The sequence below is a fragment of the Pholis gunnellus genome, assembly GCF_910591455.1.
Source record: "Pholis gunnellus genome assembly, chromosome: 5".
NCBI lineage: Eukaryota > Metazoa > Chordata > Actinopteri > Perciformes > Pholidae > Pholis > Pholis gunnellus.
Genome location: NC_136531.1, coordinates 12,841,599 through 12,869,052, shown reverse-complemented (window position 1 = coordinate 12,869,052; position 27,454 = coordinate 12,841,599). Strand labels below are relative to the sequence as shown.

The following is a 27,454-nucleotide window of genomic DNA, read 5'->3' as shown; positions in this document are numbered from 1 at the left end:
CAGCAGATGGCAAGTTTTCTTATTTCATTCTGTCAGTTCTTCTTCAAGATATATTCACAATGAATAAATGTGAAAAGTGTAATAACAGTGAAATAATGTGTTTTGTTTTAAGCTCTGCTGGAGGATTGACTCCAGAGTTGGCATTGTCATTCCACCACTTTGCTCCGGAGTGAAAAAACTCACCAATTATTTGTGGGTTTCCCAGAAAATTTGGTCGTTATTCTTGGTCCCATGAACCATGACTTCAGTGATGCGCCTAAATGCTGTGACCTTATTTTAAACCAACTATGTGAAGAGTAAACCAGTGTTTACAGGTGCAATTCTTAAACCTGAGAGGCAGCACTATTAGTGCTTTCACAAAATATTAACACAATGACATTTTTGATAAATAATCATCAATAATGTAGATATAATGACTGAGTGGGTAATGGTAAATGATAGAACGGTTAGTCTGGTGAGTTGAGAAAATGACATTCCTTAATTGTAATGCAGCCTTTAAAACAAGGTAAACTATTTTGCCATATTACAATATCCAAAATATGTATGTCAAGGCTCATATCACGGTGTTGATATAATGTAGAGATATTGGCCAGCCCTATTCAAAGTTCACAGTCCTGGGAAAGGCAGCAAGTGTGATCGAGGGCACGGCAACAGGCTTTTTGCCCCTCTTAGGAATGTGCCTGGCAATACTTTTGCCTTCTAGACGTTGGAGGACACCCCATACATACCAGTCTAGTGAACGTTATGTAGAGCATCATTATGGTACTTGATCATCAGACGACCATCGGCATACAGCAACATCATAAAGTGCACCGTTAACATTGTTTGTGCAGAAGTCATGAGCTGACAAGCGCTGTATCATTTCCTGTGTCTCAACGATCTCAAGGCTATAGGAGCGAGCTGTTTGTCAGCTTTTAATGGCACTGTTGCTAGTTTGAGAAACAAAGAGATTTGACATCGGCAAGTGAAGTCTTTGGCCATTGTGTAGCCACTTGGGGGTTAGGATGAGTTTGACAGTCAGCAATTTCTACAAAAGCCGCAAGCAAAATGAGATCAGGCATCACAGACTCTTCTGTTGTCAGCTTTTAAATCATTGCTGACCTGAAAGTAAAGCAAAAACCTATTTCTGAGTCTATGTGAGTGTCTCTTTGTTTTGGAAATCATACAATATTCCCATGACAATATAACTTATATACTCCGACACATTGGTGCACAACAAACATGCAGATGTAATGTTTTTCCATCAAGTGCTGAGAGAAAACAAATTGAAAAAATAAGACCCAAGTTGTAAAAAACCTTATCCTTGCATACGCTGTTTTTGCTTTCGACATATTTTTCGAGCTGAATCCGAGCTGGTTCAGCAGTCTTTTGTAACACAGCATGCCTTTCTGTTATGGTAGATCATGTACAATATGTTCAAGCCTTTAGATTAAAAAGTGCAGACGGACAGAATCTCTTCAAAGCATAACTGCAGGTCCCAAACATGTTTTTATCAGTGTTAACCAGAACACTTTACCAAAGTACTTTATCAAATTCTATCTGTCTGACCGCCTTGTGTGTTCATATCCATTGGCTGATAACGCTTCTGAAACACAATTCACAAGTCTGTATAATAGAATATGCATCAATTTTATCATAAATGTGTCTATAGTAGGGATGTTAATAATTAAATGTTAACTGGCAATAAGAATTTTGACCAAATAAATCTATAAGTAGAACAGTTAAAATAAATATATCTATAAAAGGAAAATAGCCCTTCTAAGGTCAAGTGAGCCTGACTGTGGAGACTTACTGGGAAAGTGGCTGCATGTGTCCAACGCATGCAACACTTTGGCTTAACTCTCCTGGACTGAACTGGTTAACTGAAGACAAGGTTGCCTGGTTTGCGCACACACTCCTGCTGGTGTTAAAACGATGGATTCAACTTGTTTGGGTGGCTTTTTAGCACTTTAACCACAGCACCACTGCATGCAAGACATCAATTTTGTCTGTTAACGATCGCGATTAGCATCCCTAATTTATATAGATATATATTATTTGGGAGATTATTATTTGAGCTATTATAGTTAGTTGTTATGTCTTTCTAGCCAAAGCAACCATAGTGTTGACATAGCAGCTAGGACTCTGACTCCAATATCACGTCAAAAGCGCAAGATGGCAGGTATCCATTTTCTTTTTGGCCTCACTTTTGCATAATGGGAGGAAATGGAGACGCGTCGTCCATTTATATATATATACAGTCTATGGTCTGATACAGTAGTTGAGAGTAATGCTGGCAACTTCTCACTCTCCAGCCTCGAGTGTGTTTTCAGCCCGGTAATTTGATAATGAGATTGTGAAGCAATGGCTTCCAGATGTAAACTCTCCTGCACTTGTACTGTAGTGTGAAGGAGCTGAGCTGCCACAGGCCCGAGCCAAGGAGCCACCAGTTGGATACAGGTGCTTTAACACCTGCTGTAGTAAAAGGTCAAAGAAAAGAAAACAGCAATCATGCTATACAAATCAGATAGAAGGACAACAATGCGCAAATGTGTGTCAACTGGTATAGATTTAAATTGATCGTTTGAAACAGACTCACGTTAACAGCTAAACTGGGATAAAGATTAACAATTTGAGCATGAATAATGCAACAGAGAATAACGTTGAACTCACGGCCAGCTAGGGACGAGGATATTTATATAACTCTCCGTGCTGTTTGTTTCGGCATTCTGGTGTTGTGGAAATCTATATCCACCTTGAAATAACAGCATGTGGTTACATAAAGTAAAACTTGAATGCAGTGTGGCATGGCATAATGTTTGCTTAAAGTTGTTTTTGCATACAGTACACACATATATATACACACCATCATGCAGTCCCAGGGCCTGACAGGGAACATCAGTGGGAGTAATTAAACATAATAAGCGGTCTTCAGACAAATCCAAATCTTTGCTGTTGTGATTCAGTGTTTCAAACTGCAGCAGGGAAACATCAGAGATGAAAAGGAAAACAGAGAGGAAAGGTAAGAAACAAGAGTTTGTGTCATTGATCCTCTAAACACACACACGTGTCAGCTGAGTAACCTTTCTAATAGATGCTTTAGGTTTAGGCGCGATAGAACGGAGCCAGTCCCATCTATCAGGAGACCCTCAGATACGTCAAAGCACTGTAGGCCAATCCATTTGTTCTGTCTACTTTTGCGTTTGCACGAACACACAACTTTATTGCTCTCTGTTTGCTGAAAGCAATCATTGCTAATTGTTTTATTCACAAACAGATTTTTCCTTTTTTTTTTTTTAACTCTGATACCTCTGAAAGTGAAATTGAAGAAAAGAAATCTGTATGTACCTTTTGTACCCGTTGCATTACTGCCCATCCAGACGTGGGGGGAAAAAGGCTTATTATCTGTATTGTTCTTCTGCAAATATGTCTATTAGTGAACATTGTTGTCAAATGTCTGCTCTGAGGGCTGTTTGGCTTTGAAACTAAGAGACTGGCTGTATGGATGTCTGATTTTTGATTTAAGGTCAATGATGCAGGAGATGGAAACGAGAATGTCTTTGTCACAGGGACAAAGACCTGTAGGCCATTCTGTATCACTGAATACTATAATTACTATAGTAGTAAGCATTAAGCTAAGCAGCCTTGGTCATTGCATGTTTTTTTTCACTGCCATTGTTGATTTCCTCTCTGTTGCTGCTCGAAATGTCTCTCTGCTGGGCTGCCGTCTCCCAGATACAGCTTGTTATAGATTCATCTAGACTCTGCGTCCTCTTTGTACTTTTTACCTTCTTTGATGTGATTAGTTTGATCACACTGACGACATTTCACCTCTATGGTTTTGTGGGACCAAGCACTTTGTTCAGCTTCAAGGATAATAAGACACCAAATTGACCAGAGTCTGAGCTAAACAGAGACGGAGGTTGAAAAAGCCTCAAGAACAAAAGAAAAACAAATATACGAAAATCACCAACTTATTAGAGCTGCACAATTATTCAAACATTAATTGCGATCACGATTTTGGCATCATGCAATTAAATCAACATAATCAACTATGATATTGATGTTTAAAGTGCGTGCTCCACCTATAGCAAACTCCGCTGCGTATCAAATCAAGCATCCTAAACTAACAGCCAGCCATCAGGGGAGATGGAGATGTTTTGGCTTCACTTTTGGGGAGCTGTCATGCTGCTGTAGGCACACCTTACGGCGGCAGGTGTTCCCTGAATGAGTAGAATAATGACGTACTGTATACTTTATGGGCAAAACAAAAATGCACGATTTTTAAATTGTCAGGAATGTAGCACAACAGGACAGTGAAAGCACTGCTTTGTTAATAATATACTGGGTAAAACATATTGGTATGCATTCATTTTGCTTCCAGGAGATGTACTGTGAATACATCTTATGTTGATGCATACAATTGTACAATAGCAGGAATGTAGCTCAACAAGGGAAAATGCAATGGAAATAATTTTAATTGTTCCTAAAATCAATGAATAAAAATGATGAATAATCGTGATCCAATTATTGATCATAATTATCTTGTGCAGCCCTACAACTTACTGTGGACAGAGAAACGAGCAGAAGAAACGCATGTTCTTTGGAAAGACTGTCCTCCCAAGAATAATCACAGCATCATTTGTTATAGCAAATGTGACAAATGTTCAAATGAAATTGAAATGCCATTTCATTTTTTCGTTGCTACCTTGTCAGGCATTGTGCTCTTTTCATTTCATTTACAGCTAATTAGTAGGGACTGATGTATTTGTCCCATCAATGTCATTTTGAGTCAACGGAAATGTGGCTGCAAGAAGCCGTTTGTTATGTCGTGCGCCTCACAATGACACTTTATGTTGGTTTTAATTTGTCACCCATCTGTATCCGTTCTGATAAGGCCTCGAATGATAGAAGATGAAGAAGACGGTTGCCTTCTCAATAATGGTTCATCTCTTTACAGATTTTCTGTATAAGGTGAAGTGCAACATATGTCACTCATGAAAAACATAAATCTCGAATTGCTGCTATACTTCTCTGACTTAAATCTTTTTGGTCCCGTGGTTAATGTCAATCGCTTTTGTGAATTGAATGCCTGAATGTGAACATGTTTTTTCACACCTGCGTCTGTCTTTCCCCTCTTTGCAATGTGCTTTTGTGGCTCCTGGTTTCTAGTCTTATCTTCAGTATTTTATGGACATTTTATGAACATAGTATCGATTTCACTAAGAATTTGCAATGCTAGCCACTGCAGCTACCAAAGCCAGTAACATCCGCACCACACATTAATTCTAATTTTTGGCTTTTAAAAATACTTCAGCTGAAAAGCTAACGTCTGCCAAAATGTGTTTGAAAAGGGTTAATTTGGTTGCGTCAGCTGTGATCATTCATATCATTTTAGAGCACACGATTTAGCTCCCTGTTGTGTGTGTGTGTGTGTGTGTGTGTGTGTGTGTGTTAGAGGGAGAAACGCTTTGCTTAGCTTTCGGGGTTTGATTACTTCTCACTGATGTGAAACATTCAGCCAGAGCTCTCTCAATTATGATGCGATTACTTAATTAGGTGAAGATGTGGAAAGTGAATTATGTGTGTATCTCATGCTACGCCTCTAATGGATGGAAAATACCTCCATCTCCGACCTCATCCTCCCCACACCCTTTAACCAGAAAACTTCTCATAATTTCCAACTTGTGCATTCTAAAGTGAATAGATTTAGCATCTCAGATTTATATCATCTTTCCATTTGGCTTCCTCGGGCTGTCTCACATCATGGCCACGGCTTGAGCCCGGTTGTAATTTACGGTGAGGTTGTTATCGTTACTGTAACATAAACAGCCATCCGGCTCCTGTATTTGTGTGTTTTATCTTCCTCATCCTGGGAATGCCCCTCATTTGAAACACAAGCGTGGCTATTGAAAACCAATAGAAAAATGTCTTGCTGTGTCTTTCCTGTCACTCTGAAATATTGGAAATGCCTTTTTATTTGCTAATTGATTTCTGTTTTGGATTTCTGATTCCTGTGTTGTGCCGCGGTGGCTTGAAGTTCAAATTACCTTGACCAGAGAAGTAAAACGTTTTTCCAGACAACAGTGAGCAAGATTATATTGCACCTCAATTATTGTTTTCTCAAAAAACTGAGCAGCTCTCTCAGTCGCACGCATTGGTCTGAAGCGTACCCACTCTGTAAAAACAGCAGAACAAATCCCTTTAACAGAGACACTGAGCACCCGCCAAAGAATGTGCTGTTCACCACTCTGCGACTGAACAGGAAGTGTACTGCTTTTCCACAGGACTCCGCAGAAAATTGTTTTCCCATGAGTGGTGGCATGCAATCAGGTGCATGTGTTTTCTTGGTCGCAATATCTGCTGTCAGTCGAGCCAGAGAGATCAATAGAGCAGCGTCGGGGATGAGTTGGACTCCCAATCAATCATTTGTCATCCTTCTCATCGTCTCAATGGTGCAAGAGGTAGAACGGTGCCCGAAAACCGCGTTGCGTGTTGTTGCTGTAACCAAATTAGCAGAGCAAATAGTCCGCTTTAACAATGTCTGCCCTCCACCTTTGTGCAGTGATGATGCTGGAAGGTTAGTGATGGCGGGAACGTATGCATCAGACACTGAGAATACACAGTCATTACTTCGCTGCAGCCTCACTCTGTTTTCTCTGCCTATTCATCTTTTTCAGACGTTGTTTGTTGTAATTGCTTTTATTGACATTTGCATTCATCCTTATGAACCAAGATCAAAGGGATGAACCAGGGGCTGGGTCTCCTCATCATTTTGCGACATAATAATGTAAAACCCGAGCCTGATATTATAGCTCGGCGCTGAATATGCTTTAGAAAGCCATTGTGTAGATGTCTTTCTTCTTCTGCAGTGAATTATAATGAAAGAGCCTACGCATGCAGTTTACAAGGACCCACACAATGTAATGAAATGATGAGAGAACTATAGTACAGTATATAGAAAACACTCCCAAGTCCCTCGTTGGGAGCTTTGTTCGGTAATTGTGTTTTATCATGAAGCTAAATATAAAGAGAGAAAATAAATGTTCACAGTGACGCAAGTGGAAATGTGCTGATTTGCAGTTTCCAACCACCCCCTTAATAGACACCGCATGTCTGTGATACAAGTGTTTGGATGACTGTGCGTGTGTAGATCTTGTTTGTTGTAGAAAGTGGTGTAAATCATCATGAGGAAACAAACGGTAGCTGATTGTGCTGCTGTTGACAAAACGAGAAATGTAAGTTGAAGTTGGAGGTTGTGTTTTTCTTCAGCTGCATTTTTATGTTCTGATGTTTCTTGTGTACCGACACCATCAGTCCATTTGCACAGCCGGCAAATATGTTCTAAATGTGTTTATACATCAACCTGTCAACATTGCAATGCTTTTTTTCCACTACGTTTGTGTGCATTTATAATACAAAGCTTTGTGGATAACGCAAGATTCACATGTTTTTAATGTACTCTGTAAAAACGAATCAAACCTTCTCACACACACACACACACACACACACACACACACACACACACACACACACACACACACACACACACACACACACAGTCCTTTAATTGACAGCAGAAGATGAATTCTTTGGCAATTGTGTTATTTTGTCACGTAGTAGAGTAAAATAAGTGTAATGAAAATATCTACATCGCAGTACAAAATTACAGTCGCAGAGAGTTCAACAAAATAAAACCTCACGAGCTCTGCAGCCTCACAGGCTGTAGCTGTGGACTCTTGGTCATGTTTTTATGCACACCAGCAGCATCGTGATGCGCATCATTGCGTGTTGAGGCACATCACCGCCAATGTCCAATTTTCCAGCATCAAAGCACATCAACCTTTAAGAAAAGCAGTAATTTTATTACCTTCGTTCTCTAAATCGAAACATTCTATTTTGTGCAGACTTTTCGTCTGCACAAAATAGTGTGTTTGTGATACGGCCGTCAAGTGACGGGCACCTAATGATGATGACTCTTAAGTGATGTGAAATGTTTGTGTTGCACTTGAGTAACAGAGAAAGTGAATAATCTGTGATTGTTGCTATTTTTTTAATTCAACCTTGGAATCCTTTTAATTCCTTTTACTTTCTTTCCAAAACAGAAGTTTGACATCTTCTTGTATATTTACTTAAACAAACTTTTTTTTAGCCACAGATGCTCCACCAAAAACCCGCCCAGCATCTATTTTAGAATGGAAATAAAAAAGATGAGATTGTAAATACCATACATGTAAATGGTTGTTTCTATTGAACTGCCTACACGCTGGTCTGCAGACATGCTGGTGGCAGTTTTTTTTTTACATGTTTCACACAAACTGGTTTAGGGATCATGCAATGCCTGCTTCTGTGAGTCTATGTTCAGAAAATCTTATGTGACACTATCGCCACAATCTCAGATGAGATTATAACTGGTTGATGTGATGGTTTTGTTCTCATTCACTCACATGGAGGGAAAAACACTGAATCCAGATTATGTGAATGGTTTTAATTCAAAATGTGGTAAAAGTAACAAAAGGTTTAACTATTTCCAGACATGTTGATCCTTTGATGGAAAAAATCTAAGAAGGAAACTGCTTTTATTCATACACGGGATAATTCATGTCAAAAGAATCTTTATTGCAGCTCCCATTAGAGACGCTGACACTCAATCATTGTCCTTGTTTGATCAGATATCTGCTGTTGATATGTTATCGTATCAATGTTGGGGTTATGGCTTCTCTGTAAAGTCATTATTGCTCCCTTGCAGGTCATTTGTCATGTCATCCAGAGGTCATTTATCACAGCATTATCACATTTCTAATGATTGTACTCCCTGTCTACCACTGAGGAACTAAATGGAATTGAAGTGGTAGTATTTCTCTGAAACGGGTTTAAACGGCTGAAATATGTGTTCCATCCCTGGGCAGGTTATGAGACATTCTATCATCAGACATGTGCAAGACTAATCTGTCTCTTGACAGAAATGTGTTGCACTCCAACAAAGAGGAAGATTATTCATGTAACGTATAGCCAGAATGTCAGAGGGGGGTTTAGGTCCGATAAACCAAGAAATAAAAGCCCAGCGTTTGATTTAGAAACGGAGAAAACACTTTCCACCCTTCTGTGCCTTTTTTACTCCATCATCTCTCTCTAGTATGATCGTTATTCATCCATTTTAACCCTACTTTCAACTCCTGCTTTTCTGATAGCTGTTTTGTCTGCAACCCCATCGGCACCCCTGAACCTTTTTTTTTTTTGTTGCTTGCTTTGGTTTATTGCTCAAGGTTTTCTGCTCCACTGGGAAACACTGGTGTGTTTGGCCTTGTGATCTTGAGATTTTCACAGACAATCCCAGCTCGCCTTCAAGCTGTTTTTTCCCCATCTCCTTACTGACATGTTTATGTTCAAAAACTGTACAAACTGTACTGAGGGTATTTAATGCCATTATGGTTATATGTAGATGCATTGAATTGATATGCACTGTAGTGCGTTTTTTCTTTTTGAAAAGAGGAGATTCACCGATTGGTGTAAACTGTCAAAAATGCCACGTGTGTGGCTGTGACATTACTGGCTGTGCAGCTGTGTGTCATGTTGTGGCGACACACGTGTGTAAATGTGACCGGCAAAAAAAAGAATCTAATGCTATGTCCTTGCTATTTTGAGGTCACAGGGGTTTACCTGAGCGGACTCTGAAGTTTGAAGCACAGGGTCAATTTGTCTTTCCTATCGCCTTCATTTTAGCGCCGCGCAGTTCTGCTGAAACTCTTCATCTAAACTCTGCTGACCTTTTGAGATTCTTGTTTTCCGCTGCAGTCGAGCTAAATGAATTGAAGCCTCTAACTTTTTGTTTTTTCTCCCTTTGCTGATTCATCTTCCACACATACAGTTGGTGTATTTATCTATGAATTTGACCTTTGGGTAGGTGGCTGTGCACACCACAGGGGAGCGTGGGTGTGGTGGTTCCAGGGGCTTTTGGCCTGAGCGCCATCTGGGCAGGTGATACCTTTATGTCTTGCATAAAGGCATTCGTTTTCTAAACTCTGTGGGGGTTAGTCCAGGACACCGCTTCACTCCTCTTCCGTGTTCGCCTGTTATTATGGTGTGACAATGAGAGCTCTGTGTGTCTCTGCCACGCCTCGACCTCGGTGAGTCTATGTCTGGGTGCCTCATTATCCCATCACCTGGCATCATTTATACTTGTTTGTCTAGAGCGAGAGTGGAGATAGAAGTGGAGCCCTAAGGTCCAAGTATTGACCCGTCACTGGCTGGCGAAAGTAGACAATTTTCTTCGATGTTGATCGATGGACAGAGTCGCTGAGAAGTGGGACTCTACTTTACTAAACACATGAGACCGTACGAGAAAGTCACTGTGGACACTTTCAACCATGGAAAAGGATCAATAAGCTTGCAAATGACACCGATCAATTCCTGAGAATGATTGCTCTGGATAATATCCTCTCTCATAACAGGGATAATGGGATCAGTGTGTGTGAGATACTCAAATTAAAGTAGTGAGGAATCTGAGGATGAATCATTGTGCCTGTCGTGTCCTAAAGGGCCCTTTTATCTTGCTGTCAAATCAGTCTTTATTGGAGACGGGTTTTCTTCTGTAGCTCAGTGATGAGAGACCGGAATTGATCAAAAAGCCTTATTGATACACAGTGAGACAGTAGCTCAGTTTCCATCCAAATGTATCGCAACAATGAACCAAATTTAGTGACAATCTGCAAAAGATGATGTGAAAGAAAGCTTGTTTCGATCCACTATCGTTATGCGGCTTTTAGGAGTTGGTTCATCGAGAGAGGACACAGGTGGAGCCAATTATCCAATCAAAATAAATTATTTTAGCATAGAAGAAGACACAAGAAGATGATTTAATTAAAAGAGCTTCAGTCGGACCTCATACGGTGAAAAACAATGTTGAAAACTCCTGTTTCATGTAATGATGTAAGGAAGGACAGATCTCTGTTGAGCAATGAGGAAACTTCAGTGGAAGTTAAGGTCACGTTTCATGTACGTCAACATTTCTAATTCTGTTTACATTGCACTTTGTTGCATTTTGCTTTTATATATACACCGACTTTTAAACCTCGGTAAAGCATACAAACTGTTTTTTGGCAATATTTCAAGATATTTTTTTGAATTATGTCAACATTATACTGTCGGCTCTCTCTCTACATGAGTGCTGCGACAAGATAATTACATCAGTTCCAGCATGTTGCCAAACACTGTTCTAAGATGCTGCCCATCAAGTACCTATTATCTCTGTTTCAGTCCAGCACATGACTGTACATGAAATATTCACAGTGATTTGGAGTTGCCAAATTACCAGATGGGTATCTGTCTGGTAGGAGGAGGTCTGTGACTCTGAAATGTGTTCTGGTTAGACCCCAGATGTGAAAGAGGCTCTTTGAAGTGGGTGTAAACAACCTCACATCACATGTTAGTTTTAAAGACAGAAGTTCGAACTGTCAAAGTTACAGTGAAGTGATCAATTCTCATTCAAAACTCATTCAGTTTGTCAAATGAGGAGCTGTTTTGATAATTGATTGTGTAAGCCATCTATTAAGCAAAAATGCAAAACATTTGCAGGTTCTAGCTTCTCAAATAGACTTTATTACCTTTTTCAGTTTTTTATTTTTGAAGATGTCACCTCGGGCTCTGGAAACTTGTAAGGCATCTTACATCATTGTTAAACAACCACGATTGCTGATAAAAATCTGTCGGCCGTGATTAAGGCAGAAGTCATGTCATGAGGTAATATATTATGTAATGTATTTGCTCTTGAGGACTGTGAGCTGCACCTGTACTTATGAAGGTGATGAAATCAAAAGGAGGCTTCGTAGTCTTATTGTAATCTTAGTGGCCGGCATGAGCCACTTGTCATAGTAGCACATCGTAGTAAGCTGGATAGATATTAAAATATAAATATTAACATATATATAAATTGTGTCTCAAATAGATTACTGCTTTGCAAAATAAAAATGAATGCTGCTCTGTGACATTGTATGATTTACTTTTTGATGTATCATCTGGTGGTTCCCCAGAAGTTGGAGCAACTAGAGGGGCTAAAGGGGACATGACTCCATTGAGAGGCGACCAAAAGAAACGCACCTTTCTCTTGAATAAAATCATAGATTTCTCTGAATTTGAACATTGTTGGAATCATTTGGGATGTTGAGTACACAACTTAACAAAATATATAACGTGGGTCTAGTCGTTTTCAGACATTTTAATGCGGAAATGTTACATATTATACCTTTTTTAAATAAGATGCACTTACTAAGCATAATCAGAAATGTATCGTGTCATGAACTGTGAAAAGCCACATAATCAGGGTCTGGCTCATTTGCATCAAGTCAGAATTGTTCACTTCCTCCCCTTCACTTTCCATTACAAGTCCCCCTACAGCTCTGCTGATGGAGTTTTAATTTGCACAGCCTCTTTTATGTGCCTCAACATGAGAAAACAGGACATATTAAACTGGAGTGAAGCTGCTTTACGGGTTTGCACACTTGTGGTTTTATCCAGATGTATTTCCCTCCTTTTCTACGAAGCGTGTTAAAGGCCCTTAACTTCTCATTATACACTTATGTAGAGATAGCTGTGCACTGTGGGTGGTCTATGTGGCTTTATTACTCATAGGGCCTTCACATTCTGTTTTTGTAATAGAACATCAATCCACAGCAGAGGAGTCTGTGTGTGTCCTTACACAGGCTCCTCTTGTTTTGTTCTTGTGTTTCTTTTTTGGGAGTTGATCTGTGATATCACTGCCTAGCTGTGTAGCTAACTCTATCTCCAGTGCTGCTGTGGGGGGGGGGACATTACAAGATGATGGACCCTGTCCAACTGCTTTTTGCACTAATTATCTTTTTGGGGCTCTGTAGAAAATGAAGTGAGATGACGAAGTAATTGGTTTTATAATATAATAATAACACCAACCAGGACAATATTCATGTAATTATTCAGATATCAAAGTTATAAAAACCACAGAGCATTCCTCTGTGGTTGAAACTAAATGTCTACAGTTGCAATATATTTCTAGATACTAGATGCTAAAAGAGGACAAATTGTCCCTGTGTGTATCTCCCCGGGACATCAGGACATGATGTGATCGGTGATATTTAAACTGTTTAAACTTGATGTTTGAAAGCAAGCTCCGCTGGGCCTAAAGTACCGCTTTAAGATAGTTATTATCTTGTCAGTAAGAGCACAAATACAAATGTTACACTTCTTGAAACACAGACTGCATTTATACTTCAAACTGAATCGTAAAACTTCTGAAAAATACAAAATAATGAAAATGAACTAGTGATTGTGTATTTTCTACCTCTTCAGTCCAGATGCCTCTTGTTATATTATTGATAAAGACCTGAACATCAGCTCTTGCTGCCTTCTCTGTACAAAGCAAAGCTTCATATGTTGGGGACATTAAGTTGAATAAAATAAATAAATGAAGGGGATCCACGCCTGAAGCCCGCAGAATGTGCACCACTCGAACCTAAAAGATTGATGAGGAGGAGGATGTAAGGGCACAAAAGATGCTGACGGGTGCATCTAGCAGCAGGCTGAGGCAGGAAAAAAATGTCTGCATAATGTACTCGCATTTAACATGACATGTCATCGGACCACATTAGCGCCCTGTCATTCATTAGAATCATGTTAATGTCATAACAATATACCATTTCACACACATCCTGTATTCTCAGCACTTCCTGGGACTGTTTTGCCGTCTATAAAAATGTTGGTATCAGACATTGCTCATAAAGTATACATTTAAAGTATCGACAAAGTTTTATGTGACATTATCTTTGTAATATTTAAAAGCGGATCAGCGAAGTGACGCTGGGGCGAGAGGGGTCTGCACTTAAATAATGACGCAAGCTTCCAGCTGTCATCTCAAACTCTTGCGAGAAATTCGCAGTCTCGTCAAACCTAATGTTTGGTAAAAGTCATACATCAGTACTGGATAATATGTGCTCTGTAACATTACTTAAATCATATACAGTAGTACTTTAAAAATGGTCATCCAGGGATCCCCTGATTTAAAGTATGTGTGAACAGAGGAGACTTCTGCTGCAACGTGCAGAAACAGGCGCTAACGTTAGGCTAGCTGTTTCCTGGAAAGTAGATGCCTCCACTACCTGCTCAGCACCAAAGAGCAGAACGTGAGTTAGCGACTAGCTGGTGAACGCATTCGAGCATTTAGCACCTAAAGAGCCAGATATTTCCCCCAAGTTTGAGTCCAAAAACAGAACTAAGCCAAAGAAAATGCGAGCTACATTCGTCAGATGGCCAAAAACAACACTACGCCAAATAAAGGATAAAGTTGCTCCTTAACTGCTGGTTTTGTTAATAAGCAACTGTTGGTTATTAAGTATGACAGCAGGTTTAACAACAAAACTCAACTGTGAAATATGTACATTGACTCTGTTTAGGTTGAATATGCTGTGAGCACAGTTTTTACTTGCTGCAAGAGCTTCTATCTTCATTCTAAAGTAAGCTTATATTTTGCAATGGTAAGCTATCCTGGGAAGGCTCTCAATTCTAGAAACACATAAAGCTTGTGACGCCCTCAGGCAGAATGAAGCAAATTAATCTTATTATCCCAGCCCAACTCTCCCTGTAGTCTTTCAGAACATGTCAGTGGAGATCAACTTTGCCAAGCAGCGGTACTGAGAGCATCAAGTATCGCGGATGTAATGGAAGTAGCAACCCCGTGCTTAGATACTCCCAAAACGTGGAGCGTCTGTCAGGAGGTTCAGTCTGTGTGCACATACAAAAGATACACTTAAATGTCGTGAAAAGGAAGTTCTATGTTTACAAAGTAGGAGACGAGCAAATGTAATTGGAAATATCGGCAATCAAGAACATGCCTGTTATGTGTTTTTCAAATATTTCAAACTTTCCTTCCTTTCCTTTGCCCAAACATAAACAGTGCAGTCCCGCCACAAAACAGGATGTCATTGAAAATATGAATTATGCAAGTTGTATACGTATGTGTGTGTTTGTTATTCTTAATGCAACCGTATGAAGATCCTTGTGCTATGCGTCCTGTTATGTGGATGCACAGTGCACCAACAGATCCGACACTGCTTGCATTATTTCCACTGTGCGTGTTTGTTGCCTGTCTTATCGAAACGGTGATATTCTTTTAAACACTGTGCACAGCAGAAAGCTTCACGCGCCAACAAACAAACCCACAGGACTCTTCCTAAACACCTCATTGAATCAATAGTAAGATGTTGTGAAAATCCTTGCTCCCGGTCCCTCTTTGAGCACAACTTTGCAAGTTCATTTGCACTTGTCTAATCTCCCGAACACATTCTGCTCATTCTGCTCTCTCTTTCAATCCCTCTTGCAGACTGAGATGCATAACATCAGCGTAATAGGGAAGGAGAAACACAATACACCCCAACACCCCAACAGCTTGACAAAATACAAAGTGCATTCCTGGCTTCATCCTTTCAAAGAGCCAGGTGCATTATGGAAATTGTTCTGTCTGAGCTTTACAGTCACACTCATTTCTCCAGCTCACCGTCAGCACTGTGGCTTATAACACGTAGTGGCTGATGCGCAACAAATATGCACATACATGCCGTCTTCACAGATTTAGTGCGTTTGTGCTTAATGTGTGTGACTGTGTTGCATATCATGTAATAGCAGTATTTTAAGTGATAACAATCTAACAGTGTTTGACTCGTCTCTTAAATCCAGTCCTCCATCGTGTAAGCCTCTAAAAAGAGCTGAGTACACTGAGAGGGCCTGTCGCCGTTTGAAGAGACCAACACTTTGTCAGACCGAATGTAAAGAATGCTTTGAGAGATGATGACATGCATGTCTGACTGTGGAGGAATGCAACTGCATGACCTCACAGGAAAGGTCATCATTTCTCTGGGTCACAGTCATCAAAAGGGAGGCAGACAGACTAACGTGGGAACTGATGTTGGCGTTTTTATGGATGATGTTTTAATCTTTGGACCGAGTGATACATTCTGATGACCATGTTGCTTAATTGTAAAGAGAAAGCGTGTTCTCTTCGAGATCATTTTAACTATTTAGTATTTTTAAGATAATTAACAGGCGTTAGTTACAGCCATGCTAGTTGCACTGTGGGGCTGTGATTTGTGCTAAATGCCAAAGTCAGCATGACAGAATGCTAATAAAGTGCAATTATAATGTTTATACCATGTTCACCATCTTAGCACTGGAGAAACACGTACAAAACATTCAAGCATAACCTTAAGGAATGGCTTGTTGCCTATCAGGTATGCAAGCATTGATGTGCTCTCTGTCCTGCCTGCTTGTTTCGCCTGTATGTGCATTATTTTAGGCTGCCTTGAAACATCTGGCTGTGGACTGCAGATGGAAATTAGCCTCTCTGGCTAACTCTGGCTCACTTACAGTTCAACTGTTGATTGGTGTGCATTGTCCCTGCAAAATAAATAAATAAACAATAAACAAACAAGCAATTCCCATAATTCAACTATGTATTAGTTTGACCTTCCCTGCCTAGTAAATGCCCTTTCAAACACATGCTGTAGTTTGTAATAATGGTTTTCTGTTCTACATTTCCAAAGTCAAAGAGGCAGAAATCTCCGTCTTGGCCTACAGATGACACTGTACAACTGTTATCCCTGGATGAGTAGTACTAACAAATGTTATTCTAACATAAATGTAAAGTAGTTTAGCTAGATCGTTTTTAGACAGGAAACGGGAAGTAAAAATGGATGGCATGCAGGAAAGGGACAGGAAAGGGACACTGCTAAGGACTAATTCTACAAGATGACTAAATATCTTGTAATAGTTTTTGATGTGTTTAAAATCTGTTCTCATGGTATACATTGTATACTACTTAGTCATTTTCAAGTGCCTTCATTATTTCAAGTGTTGTTTGTAAAATAAAATGTGGTTTGAAACCAAGGCACAGCTCAGACAGGGTTATAGGAAAAGATACCTATGAGCTAAAAAGACATAACTCAAATTAAATACCACGAAGGAGTACCGTGAAACCAATACTTAATGATGAATCAACAACCAGCAGAGAATTTGGTTTCAGGACCATGGACAGCATCAGTCTGCAGGTCATGTAAGTTAGATCTTCCTCTGTAACAACCTGACATAAGAAACCCAATCAGATATGATTTTGCAGCATTATTAATCTATAAGTGCTCTGTGACCCGATGAACACTCATCCGCAAAGTCAGAGTTGTGTTTCCTTACATGTTACACTCTTTCTGTTGAAACTAGAAACAACTTTAAATATTCTATTACGAAATAATATTTATAAATAGCTGTTATTTGTAACTCTGTTCCACTTCTCGACACCCGTCTGGCCCTGCCTCTGTACACAGAGTTGCCATATATTTTTTATCCACCAATCAAATTTGAAATGATGCTGTGTGACAACGTTAGTCTTAAAACTACAACCCATTTTCCAAACAAATACATTTAATTCATTTAAATATTTTTTTTATTTCTTAAAAACCAGGGACAAGATCTGCAAATTAGCTACGACTAGAAGTGCTACAAACATTGCATCCATGGCACTTTATTTAAATGTAACAATGCCTACATGCATTGTTCCTGTCAAATAAGTGAATTTGATTATGCAAATTAGAGCAGCACTTACCCCCTCGTTCAGTGGATCTGTTTAAAAGTGAGTGGAGGGTGGAGGATGTATTTTGAAGAGGTAACTGGATGAGTAGGTGGAAGGACAGATGTCTCCATGTTGCCATTGTAAAGGTGCATGTGTGTGTGTGTGTGTGTGTGTGTGTGTAAGCCAGTTTAATTTTCAGCCGTGGCTGTTTGGAAGGTTAAGAGCGATCACTCTGCTGCAAGTGCAGAGCGAGACACTCCAGATTAATTCTGCCGCCTATGAGCGCAGGGAATGATGACACACAAGGCCGGCTGAGAACGCTCGTTTGTGGGATTAATTAGTGAACTTGGTTGAGAGCTTAATGATGCTGTCAGGGTGCTTTTCAGTTATTCTCTACCCTCCCTTTTAAAGTAAATATATTCAAAATCGTAACACGAGGTTGGCTATGGATGAAGGGAGTTGATTGTCACTCTGTAATTTTCGGTCTGACAACCTTGTAAGTGCGAGAGGCGTAGGTGTGCCGGTGACAAGGGACTTGCTTTTCAGATGACAGCGCCACAATGCTTGTCACTAGTTGTTTTCCTCCAATCAAACTCACATTATTCAAATCCTGTATTTGTGAACAGAGCAAACCTCAAACTTTTGATACTTAACGCTTTTGCTTCACTCCGAACCTTCAGTAGCTCTCAGCCATATGACGGAGCAAGAGAAGAACGTATGGGTTGAGAAATAATGACATAACCATCCACATGGCTGTGGAAAATGTTGACCTCCATTTTGACTCTCTGGATGTCAAAGAGGGCCTGACTGGGGTCAGAGCAGCACAATGCTGTGCTGTGCTGTACTGTAGGCTATGGGACACTGACCCACTCTGCACACCCACCGTTTTCACACACAAACACTGGATGAAATCCGGATCGCTCCAGATTTTCAAGCTTGGAAAAAATTTCCTTTCAACTTTGAATTGTTGTAATTTGAAACAGAACAAAACGCAACAAAACTACTTGGTTATGTTTCAGTAAAAAAACATTGTTTGGCTAAAAATAACTACGTTATGTTATTTATGTTACAGATATTAAACTATCAAAATAAGTCAACATCGGCTTTTGTTTTCACACAAGATACGAACGGCGGTCTCCTGGTCGATTGTCCAGTGTTTGTCCAGGAAAAAACGAGTTTCCCTCTAAACGTATCTGACAATGCAGTTTTGTTGCATGGCAACGTCATTTTTAGGAGATCGGGCTGGCTCATACTACCGTGACACCAGTTCCCTGGAAGTGAAGTTTTTAACAGAAAGTTTTTTTTTACAAATCTAGATGCATAAAGGTTAGAGCTTAGCGAATGTTCTGCAGTTTGAATAGTTAATGTGTAATTGTACAAACATGAAGCAGGACATGACTTAAAAAAAACCTGTCTGCTCTCTAAAAGCACAAAGCATGTCAACCGGTCTTTCTCCAGCAGGCTTGAGAGCAGATCTCAGATGATAAAACACAGATGTGCTCTCCCTGTTTAGCATCAAGAGCCACCGTAACTCTACACCCCATGCTGCTATTTCAGACAATGACGTGTTTTTGGAAGATTTTTGTGATGGAAAAAAAACATGTTATGGTTATGAAGATGGCAGGCTACGGTTTCCTGGCGGAGGGAGCGACATTCGGAGTGTGGAAATGGTTGGATTCTGCTTGTTTTCCAATAGCCGCAGTTTCACTGCTTATTTCTTGCAAATCGCGTTACACAAACAAGCATGATTAACTTGATATCTCAGGAAATTGAATAATAGTCGGCCTCATGGTTAACTGCAGAGAGGAAATAGGTTCTGTGAGTGTGCTGCCAGGTTGTTCGTGTTCTGCTCTTACTTCAGTGCCAGAATGGGTTCAAGAGTTTGTCACAAAGGAAAATACAGCGGACGATTCCACTTTAGTGCCCTTTTCTATGATCAACAGCATATTTGTGACCAGTGAAAATTATGTTTTGGAGTTTGAGATTTGATCTGCTGGTCAGTGTGGTCGTTTCAGAGGTCAGACCATTGATGTCATTCTAAAAGATTCCAATTTTGTGCGTATGTTGTATTTACGATTCTTTCCTTTTGTTTTTCTGTTGCTCTGTTCAGGTTCGTCTTGGTCTTCAACTGCCTGGTCCTCTCTGTGTTCTCAACCATCCCAGCTCATCAGGACTTCTCCTCCTATTGTCTCCTCGTTCTGGTAAGAAACTGGAAAACCATGAGCCAAAAGCTGAGGGCTGAGACAGTCACAGATTTCGCTGAAGTGTGCACTTGCTAAGCCCTGCAAAACCTTGCAAATCCGGGTGAAATACCCAGTTTTTAGGGAGTCCCGTACTAGGAGATACATGCTAATTGGGATTTAGCAGTTTATAAGGTCAATTTTAAGTACTGATTTTGTATTATGAAGAGAAACTCCTCTATAATTGAGAGCAGACCTAGACTTCTAAGTAAGTGCCTCCTTTGTTTAGGTATCTGCCCTCAAACTGGAAGCTTTAAGTGCAAATAACACTAAATGTAGTTAAAAGTTACCCTTAGAAAGAAAGTCAGACGGACTAAACAAGCTACTTCTACTTTTTTAGCAGACACTTTTATCCAAAGTGGGCACAAGAGCAAAGATGCTTTTAAAAAAATCCTCTCACTGAAAGGAGAGGTCTCGTTTTTATTCAGTCGACCATTTACTGTACATGATCGCACCTGCAGCAGTAGCTACAATTTCACAAATTGTATAGTTGTTATCTAATGGGAGCTCAATGTGTGTGCATTAAGGACCTGTCACAGTCATTACCAGATACAATACTTTGTCAACCGTCCATTTTAATGATGAAAACATTGCATTAATGATATGTACAATAATGTCTGATAATGTATTTGTAATGGTTAACATACAGTATGATGCCTGGAGAACCACATGACTATCTTCTGTTACCACCATTGACACGCTGACAAAACAACTATTGTTTCTGTGTTTTTGAACAGGAGTTTGTGATGATTGTAGTGTTTGGGTTGGAGTACATCGCCCGTGTCTGGTCGTCAGGATGCTGCTGTCGCTACAGAGGATGGCAGGGACGAATCCGCTTCGCCAGGAAGCCTTTCTGTGTCATAGGTGAGTTGTTGGAGCACACCTTTTTATTGAGTCTATTTTGGGGAAGCAGATACAGATAACCCTCCCCCCCAAAAAGTCATCTTTTCCAGTCAAAACACCATTCCCTCTCCTTCATTGTTTCAACTTTCAGTTGCCTTTTACTTGCCCTCTATTGGACCTCAGTTGTGCTCTCTGTGAAGGCAGTCAGATGATGGACGTAAGCACTGTTCCACTGCACGCTATTGACCATAGTTTGCTCCTGTCATTTACAGTTGTGGTCAGAGCTCATAAGAGCAGAGAGCATTTACGTAATGAGGTTGCATTAACTGACTTGTATTCTTTCCACTGTTTAAACATGGATCTCTCTGCTCCTTCTTGGAAACTACAGAAGAGCGCTTGAGGGAGGGAGACCAGGGTGACACACTTTGTAGTGGGTGCTGTAGTTTACCAGCACTGAGGGAATATGAGCTTTAACAAAAGGGCGAAAATAGAGACAGAGGCAGGGAGGCTGAGTGTGAAAGGGAGCATGAAGTAATGAGAGAGATAATGGGATAAAGTGAGGAATGAGTTGAACTCAGAAGACCTGAGTAGTACGGGATGTGGTGGTAGTAGAGGACATGATGATCAGTCCCATCATGTGTCTGTGGCTTTGACATTTATCTTTCTCTTGCTTCCTTACAAGGAGAAACATTGTGACTGTGATTATATTTATACGTAGATATATATTTATATATATATATATATATATATATATATATATATAAATAACTGTACCTCTCACACTGTGTGATGTAATTAAAGTCGACATGCACACATACAGACAAAAATAATCCTTGTTATAGCAAGTTTAGATGTTTCCTGGCAATTTTTATTTTTAAAGATCTAATACAGGGGTAAATTATGTGATCACAGTTATGTAACAGCTTTAATAAGTACAGGTGTGAATGCACCCAAGACGCATCCGATCACTCAGACACCATCCAAAGGTGGTCGTAGGTCGCATATGGCCACATTCTGTTAGCAGTGTGTATGCAAATGTGTCCTAGACCACTGCTTAACAAATTGTGTGTGTGTGTGTGTCCGTTTGTGCGCATTGGTGTAGTGCTGTTGGAGCGCACTGGAACGACGCTCTGCCACCTTTTTTCTCCAAGTGAGGAAATAGAATAGTTGTAGTTTGCATAATCCATTTTAAATTCATTAACGTTTTAAGCGCTTGAAGATCCAGTCATCACTAAAGAGTATGTCATTCAAGAGAGCCAATGAAAACAAATGGGATGGTCAGAGTTTAAGAGACATTTAAGGTGTGTAGATTGATTCCCAACGTCAACGCATGCATTGAGTAACATGCAAGAAAACATTCCATCTTAAAAGTTGCACGAGCGATGTAAGCTGTGGATTTGTCCTCTGCAGTCGTACCCCATCGGGACACTCGGGATTTTCTGTTATCGCATTTCATAGCTGTTGCTGTTTTTGCAAATGCTGAATTATCTCAATTTGAAATAAAATGCCTTACACAAATGATGTCACTGTGTGTCGGGAGGAAGCTCGGGGGAAATCGGTGCACCTCTACATAAAAATCGATTTGGGTGCTTGAGAGATTAGAGGGCCGAATTGCTGTTAGAGTGCTACCAACAGATTTATTCGTCCTTATTTGTGCCTCTTCCTGCATTAAGCAATATGGGAATTTGGTACTGTATTTGAACAAATTGAGGCAGTGAGTTCAAAAGTTCAAAATCTCATGCCACAAAAGCTTCATTGGGTGCAGGCGGATGTCTGAGAGCACTGCTCTATATTTTTGAATAGTCTTTCATGCTTTTAGGTTTTAGAAAGTTGTCTTTACAAATGTATGTTATATTGTATGAAGGGTTTGTTTTGTACATGGAGAACAAACCGCTGTACAACTGGAAGCTTAACATTCACACACACATTCACCCTTCTATCATTCACTTTCCTCACGTTTTCTCTCTGTCAAAGGGAGTGAACCCGCTGCAGCCCTGCGGGTGCCCCGGAGACTCTCATCTCCGAGGTGTCATTAATGTATTTTTCATGGTGCTGCTGCTGACTTTTCCCTCTCCCCACTCTGGGTCTGCCCACTGGTTCATGGTTTAGAAGAGAAGCCATTAGACAGACCTTGGTCAGCATTTTCTCTCAGAAACAGGTTTAGCGGAAAGGACGGGAGCTGACATCGTGCACAGTGTGAACTAGATAACACTACTCAAGGGTGTTTCACATGGAACACAATTAAATGAGAAACACATCTGAAACTTGTAGACGTGAGAACCTCACTGACATGCCGTGTTGAGGTCTTGATCATTTCAGATCTACTCTGCGTGGAAATATTCTTCATAGAAGCTTCAGCTTATCTTCCACACTTTCCTGTTTGTGTCCACAGCAACATTGATGTAGTAGCCAGGCGACGTATACAAACAGCATATATAGGAACAGTATTGTTATTACTGTTACTGTTGATGCCCATGGCAGATTATGTGAGCTTCAGTAATATGGAGCCTTTCTTGGGATAATTTGCCACAGTGAGGGGAACGAGGTGACAACAGTGAGTTGCTGTTATTGCAGCAACATGATAGACATCAAGCGAGTGCCCGATATTCTGACCTCCAGGCTTGGTTTAAAGGGCCAGTTTCACATTAAGATTAACATTAGTAAGATATACTTGCCTATAGGTCGAACTTCTTAAGCTATCGGGGTGAATGTTGTTCTGCTCCTATGAGTCTTTTACATTTTTTTAAAGCATGTGTAATATATTTATATCTTGGATGAAACCGTTTTCCGGTATTTATAGTGATACAAATATTGACTTTGCATCACAAAATCTTAAGCAAGTCACCATTGGAGTCCATGTTTAAATGTAATGACCACAGTTGACTTGAATGTTTATCAAGAAATATAAAGTAAATGGACAAAATGAACACAAAGATCATTTAAAAAAGCGTTGCGTGGGGGCAAAATGTCTAAAATACAAATTGCAGGAAGAGAGATTTAATCATACTTTTACAAAATAACAAAGCACATTAAAGGAAGCCGAGATCCAGAATATTACTTCCACTCGGTTAAATATACTATGAAATTTATAAGATTTAAATGTATGATCATGATGCCAGATCTGCTGTATTTTGTTTCCAGGGTTGAGTCATAACGAGTTATAGTTGTCCCTTGTGCATGCATCTTCTCTGCCCTCCAGACATCATTGTGCTGATTGCGTCGGTGGCGGTGGTCTCGGCGGGTAGCCAGGGCAACATCTTTGCCACCTCGGTGCTGCGGAGCCTGCGTTTCCTGCAGATCCTTCGCATGGTGCGTATGGACCGAAGAGGAGGCACCTGGAAGCTGCTGGGCTCTGTGGTTTACGCTCACAGCAAGGTGAGCTGCCACAGAGGAATGGCCAATGCGCACGCGCACACACACACACGTACGTTGTTAGGCATAGATCAAGATCGCTGGGAACTTTATGTGAGCTCCAGTGTGAAGTACATATAGTACACTATGTTTACATATGTTGACATTTTTATTGTATTTCAAGTAGACACATTAATAGGTACCTACACCTAAAGAAACTCATGCAATCCAATGCACAGCCCTGTAATAAATCCTACCTCAGTGAAGCCCAATACTGCGTATTAAGGTGTTGATCAAACTCTGGACAATTTGAAAGTTATAGTTAGTGGTTGTGTATATGCAAGGCATATTGTATACTAAGGTATTTGATATATGTGAATGGTTTGTACAAATCATTATCAACACCGTTGGCATCTTTGGCAAAGCCGTTACTTACCTGGTCAGATCCACTGTATACAAATATTCATAAAGTATTCAATTAAACTGTTCACGTTTAATATAAAACGGTACTGAAAATATTTTTAGAACTTGAAGTATTACACTCACTAGTGTTGAAATATTCAGAGATTTGACTCATTTACTCTTTTCAGGCATTTATTGCCTTTCTTACCTCGACTCGCCTTCAACTCTTACAACCCACACAAATGAAACAACTTCTTTATACGGCGCTTCTCTCTTAGATCAGTGTGACTACCATAGAAGCCAGGACAGGTCATTGTTGTGGACATAGTTCTTCTTAACTCATATCAAAGCTGCACATTTAAACCAAACTCAACATCACATTTTAGGTGAAAGGGTCACATACTGTCAGACTGTGCATGCAGCAAGGATGTGTTTTGTAAGTGCTTTTTAGATGATTTATGGAAGTTTCTGGCCAAACCATTGTTTCTAGTGCATTGTGAGTGAAAACATTACACAAAAAAAACAATTATGCAGCCAGTCGCAGGTAGCTTTTGTTTTGAGATATCTTTCTCCAATATAATATGGGTAAACGGAATTTAATCTGTGGTGTTCGTACAGTCTACAGATATATTTCAAAACATTTTTGAATCCTATAACCTACAGGAGGGTGAATGCTGGAGTAGAGGATGTGTATTGGCAAAATGACTCTCTGAAAGTCCGTTTTGATCTCTGCCTGCAGGAACTGGTAACCGCCTGGTACATCGGCTTCTTGGTTCTCATCTTCTCTTCGTTCCTTGTCTACCTTGTGGAGAACAAGTTGAACAAGGAGTTTGCTACCTACGCTGATGCTTTGTGGTGGGGCACGGTGAGTAATATCTGTTGCTCTATTTGTCAGGATTCAGTAAAATCTCCTAATTCAAGGATACATTATTGTCATTATGCCACACAGGGTGACACAAAGAAATGTAGCTGTAAACCGTTTTCTACACCTGACAAACAACAAAACAAAAGCTGTCGTGCATTCCTGTGCATCTTTTGAACTTGCATCAGGAGGAATGAAAGCAGCAGCATCAAATCAATTCTCTGGGCAATATGGCTGACACCTTAACATTAAAATATGGAAATGAAGATTTAACAGCTGCCAGACCAGTTTCATTCCACTTCCAATATATTTCACTATCTTATGAATTTCTAGAATTGATTTCTTTTCACAGACACAGTCTCGTTTCTTGTGCAACAGGAGATCTCAAAGTTACACTTCTTACAAATCGGCACTGTTGCCTCGTCACATAAATACGTCCTGCATTAGACGGTAATATTTTTCTCCTGTTCGATTTGCCATTGCCTTCAGCATTGACAGCTCCTCCATAAACATTAGCCTCGGATAGCTCCATTATTAACCACCATTTTCATACCGGCTCAAAAAATCATAATGATAATGAAAGGTTGCAGCTGCCTTTGTCATGCAAAGCAATAAGAGCCTGAATGAAAGCTAATACCAACTGATTAGTCTGACAAAACAGAGCGATAGATGGATAGATAGATAGATGGATGGATGGATGGATGGATGGATGGATGGATGGATGGATGGATGGATAGATGGATGGATGGATGGATAGATAGATGGATGGTTAGATAGATGGTTAGATAGATAGATGGATAGATGGATAGATAGATAGATAGATAGATAGATAGATAGATGGATGGTTAGATAGATAGATGGATAGATAGATGGATAGATGGATAGATGGATAGATAGATAGATAGATGGATAGATGGATAGATGGATAGATAGATAGATAGATAGATAGATAGATAGATGGATGGTTAGATAGATGGATAGATGGATGGATAGATGGATGGATGGATGGATAGATAGATAGATAGATAGATAGATAGATGGATGGTTAGATAGATAGATGGATAGATAGATGGATAGATAGATGGATAGATGGATAGATGGATAGATAGATAGATAGATAGATAGATAGATAGATGGATGGTTAGATAGATAGATGGATAGATAGATGGATAGATGGATGGATAGATGGATGGATGGATGGATAGATAGATAGATAGATAGATAGATGGATGGTTAGATAGATAGATGGATGGTTAGATAGATAGATAGATAGATGGATAGATGGATGGATGGATGGATAGATAGATGGATGGTTAGATAGATGGTTAGATAGATAGATGGATAGATGGATAGATAGATAGATAGATAGATGGATGGTGAGATGGATGGTTAGATGGATAGATAGATGGATGGTTAGATAGATGGATAGACAGATATTACTGAAGGCAGGCAGTTTTGCAAGCAGTGCAAATTCTAGGCCACAGCCAGGTTTATTTGCTTCTGTCGTTAAATAGTGAATACACTAATATATATTAAATACCCCTTGTCAGGGTCCTGCTTTGAATAGCTCTCTTCATATTTAGGTGCCCCCATTACTAAGAATCATTATCACATTTACCTCTCTAATACATGATTCTTTGACTAAATTTTATTAAGACATTTTAATCGTCTCTTTTGTTCAGTGCAGTCAGTCAAAGGTGTAAATATTATATAACTGCCTTCTCATTGTGTCTTCAAAGACCATGCCTGTAGTACAGTAAGTCTGCACACATAAATGACAGCAAGAACAGACATGCAGTGCTTCAAAATATATTTCAGCCACAGGCTTCCAACATTGTTCTTGGAGCCAAGGCCATTCTGGACAGACTTTCTCCTATAAAGTCTCCACACAGATCCAATCACTCAGACTGCGCGGCCTGAAGGCATCATTTCAAATCATGCATCTATGTGGCAAGCTCAAGCAGTATGCAAATGAAAAAGCATGCAAATATAATACAGTTAGAACACCAGACCAAGACGCATAACTCAAGGTAGTCAAAGAAGGCAAATACTGAACATACGAGGTTAGTTGACTAATTCTAAATCATTTGTGTAATTTAACAGAATACTGACGCATCGAGTTCAGCCCTCTTAGATGAATACTGTGTAACCAGCAGATGCATTTTCATTCAAGTCTGCCACGAATGTTAAATAGAT

General features: G+C 39.9%; 1 protein-coding gene across 1 annotated transcript in view; it reads left to right on the top strand.

The window, feature by feature from the left end:
• Positions 1-27,454, top strand: part of LOC306696419 (potassium voltage-gated channel subfamily KQT member 5-like) — a gene marked incomplete at both ends in the record, with an annotated part of 93,497 nt that overhangs the window by 50,190 nt on the left and 15,853 nt on the right. Inside the window, 4 exons of the mRNA XM_079160023.1 lie at positions 19,671-19,761; positions 20,538-20,664; positions 23,843-24,018; positions 25,136-25,261. Of these exons, the coding sequence (XP_079016149.1) occupies positions 19,671-19,761; positions 20,538-20,664; positions 23,843-24,018; positions 25,136-25,261 (520 nt within the window). The remainder of the gene's footprint in view (positions 1-19,670; positions 19,762-20,537; positions 20,665-23,842; positions 24,019-25,135; positions 25,262-27,454) is intronic.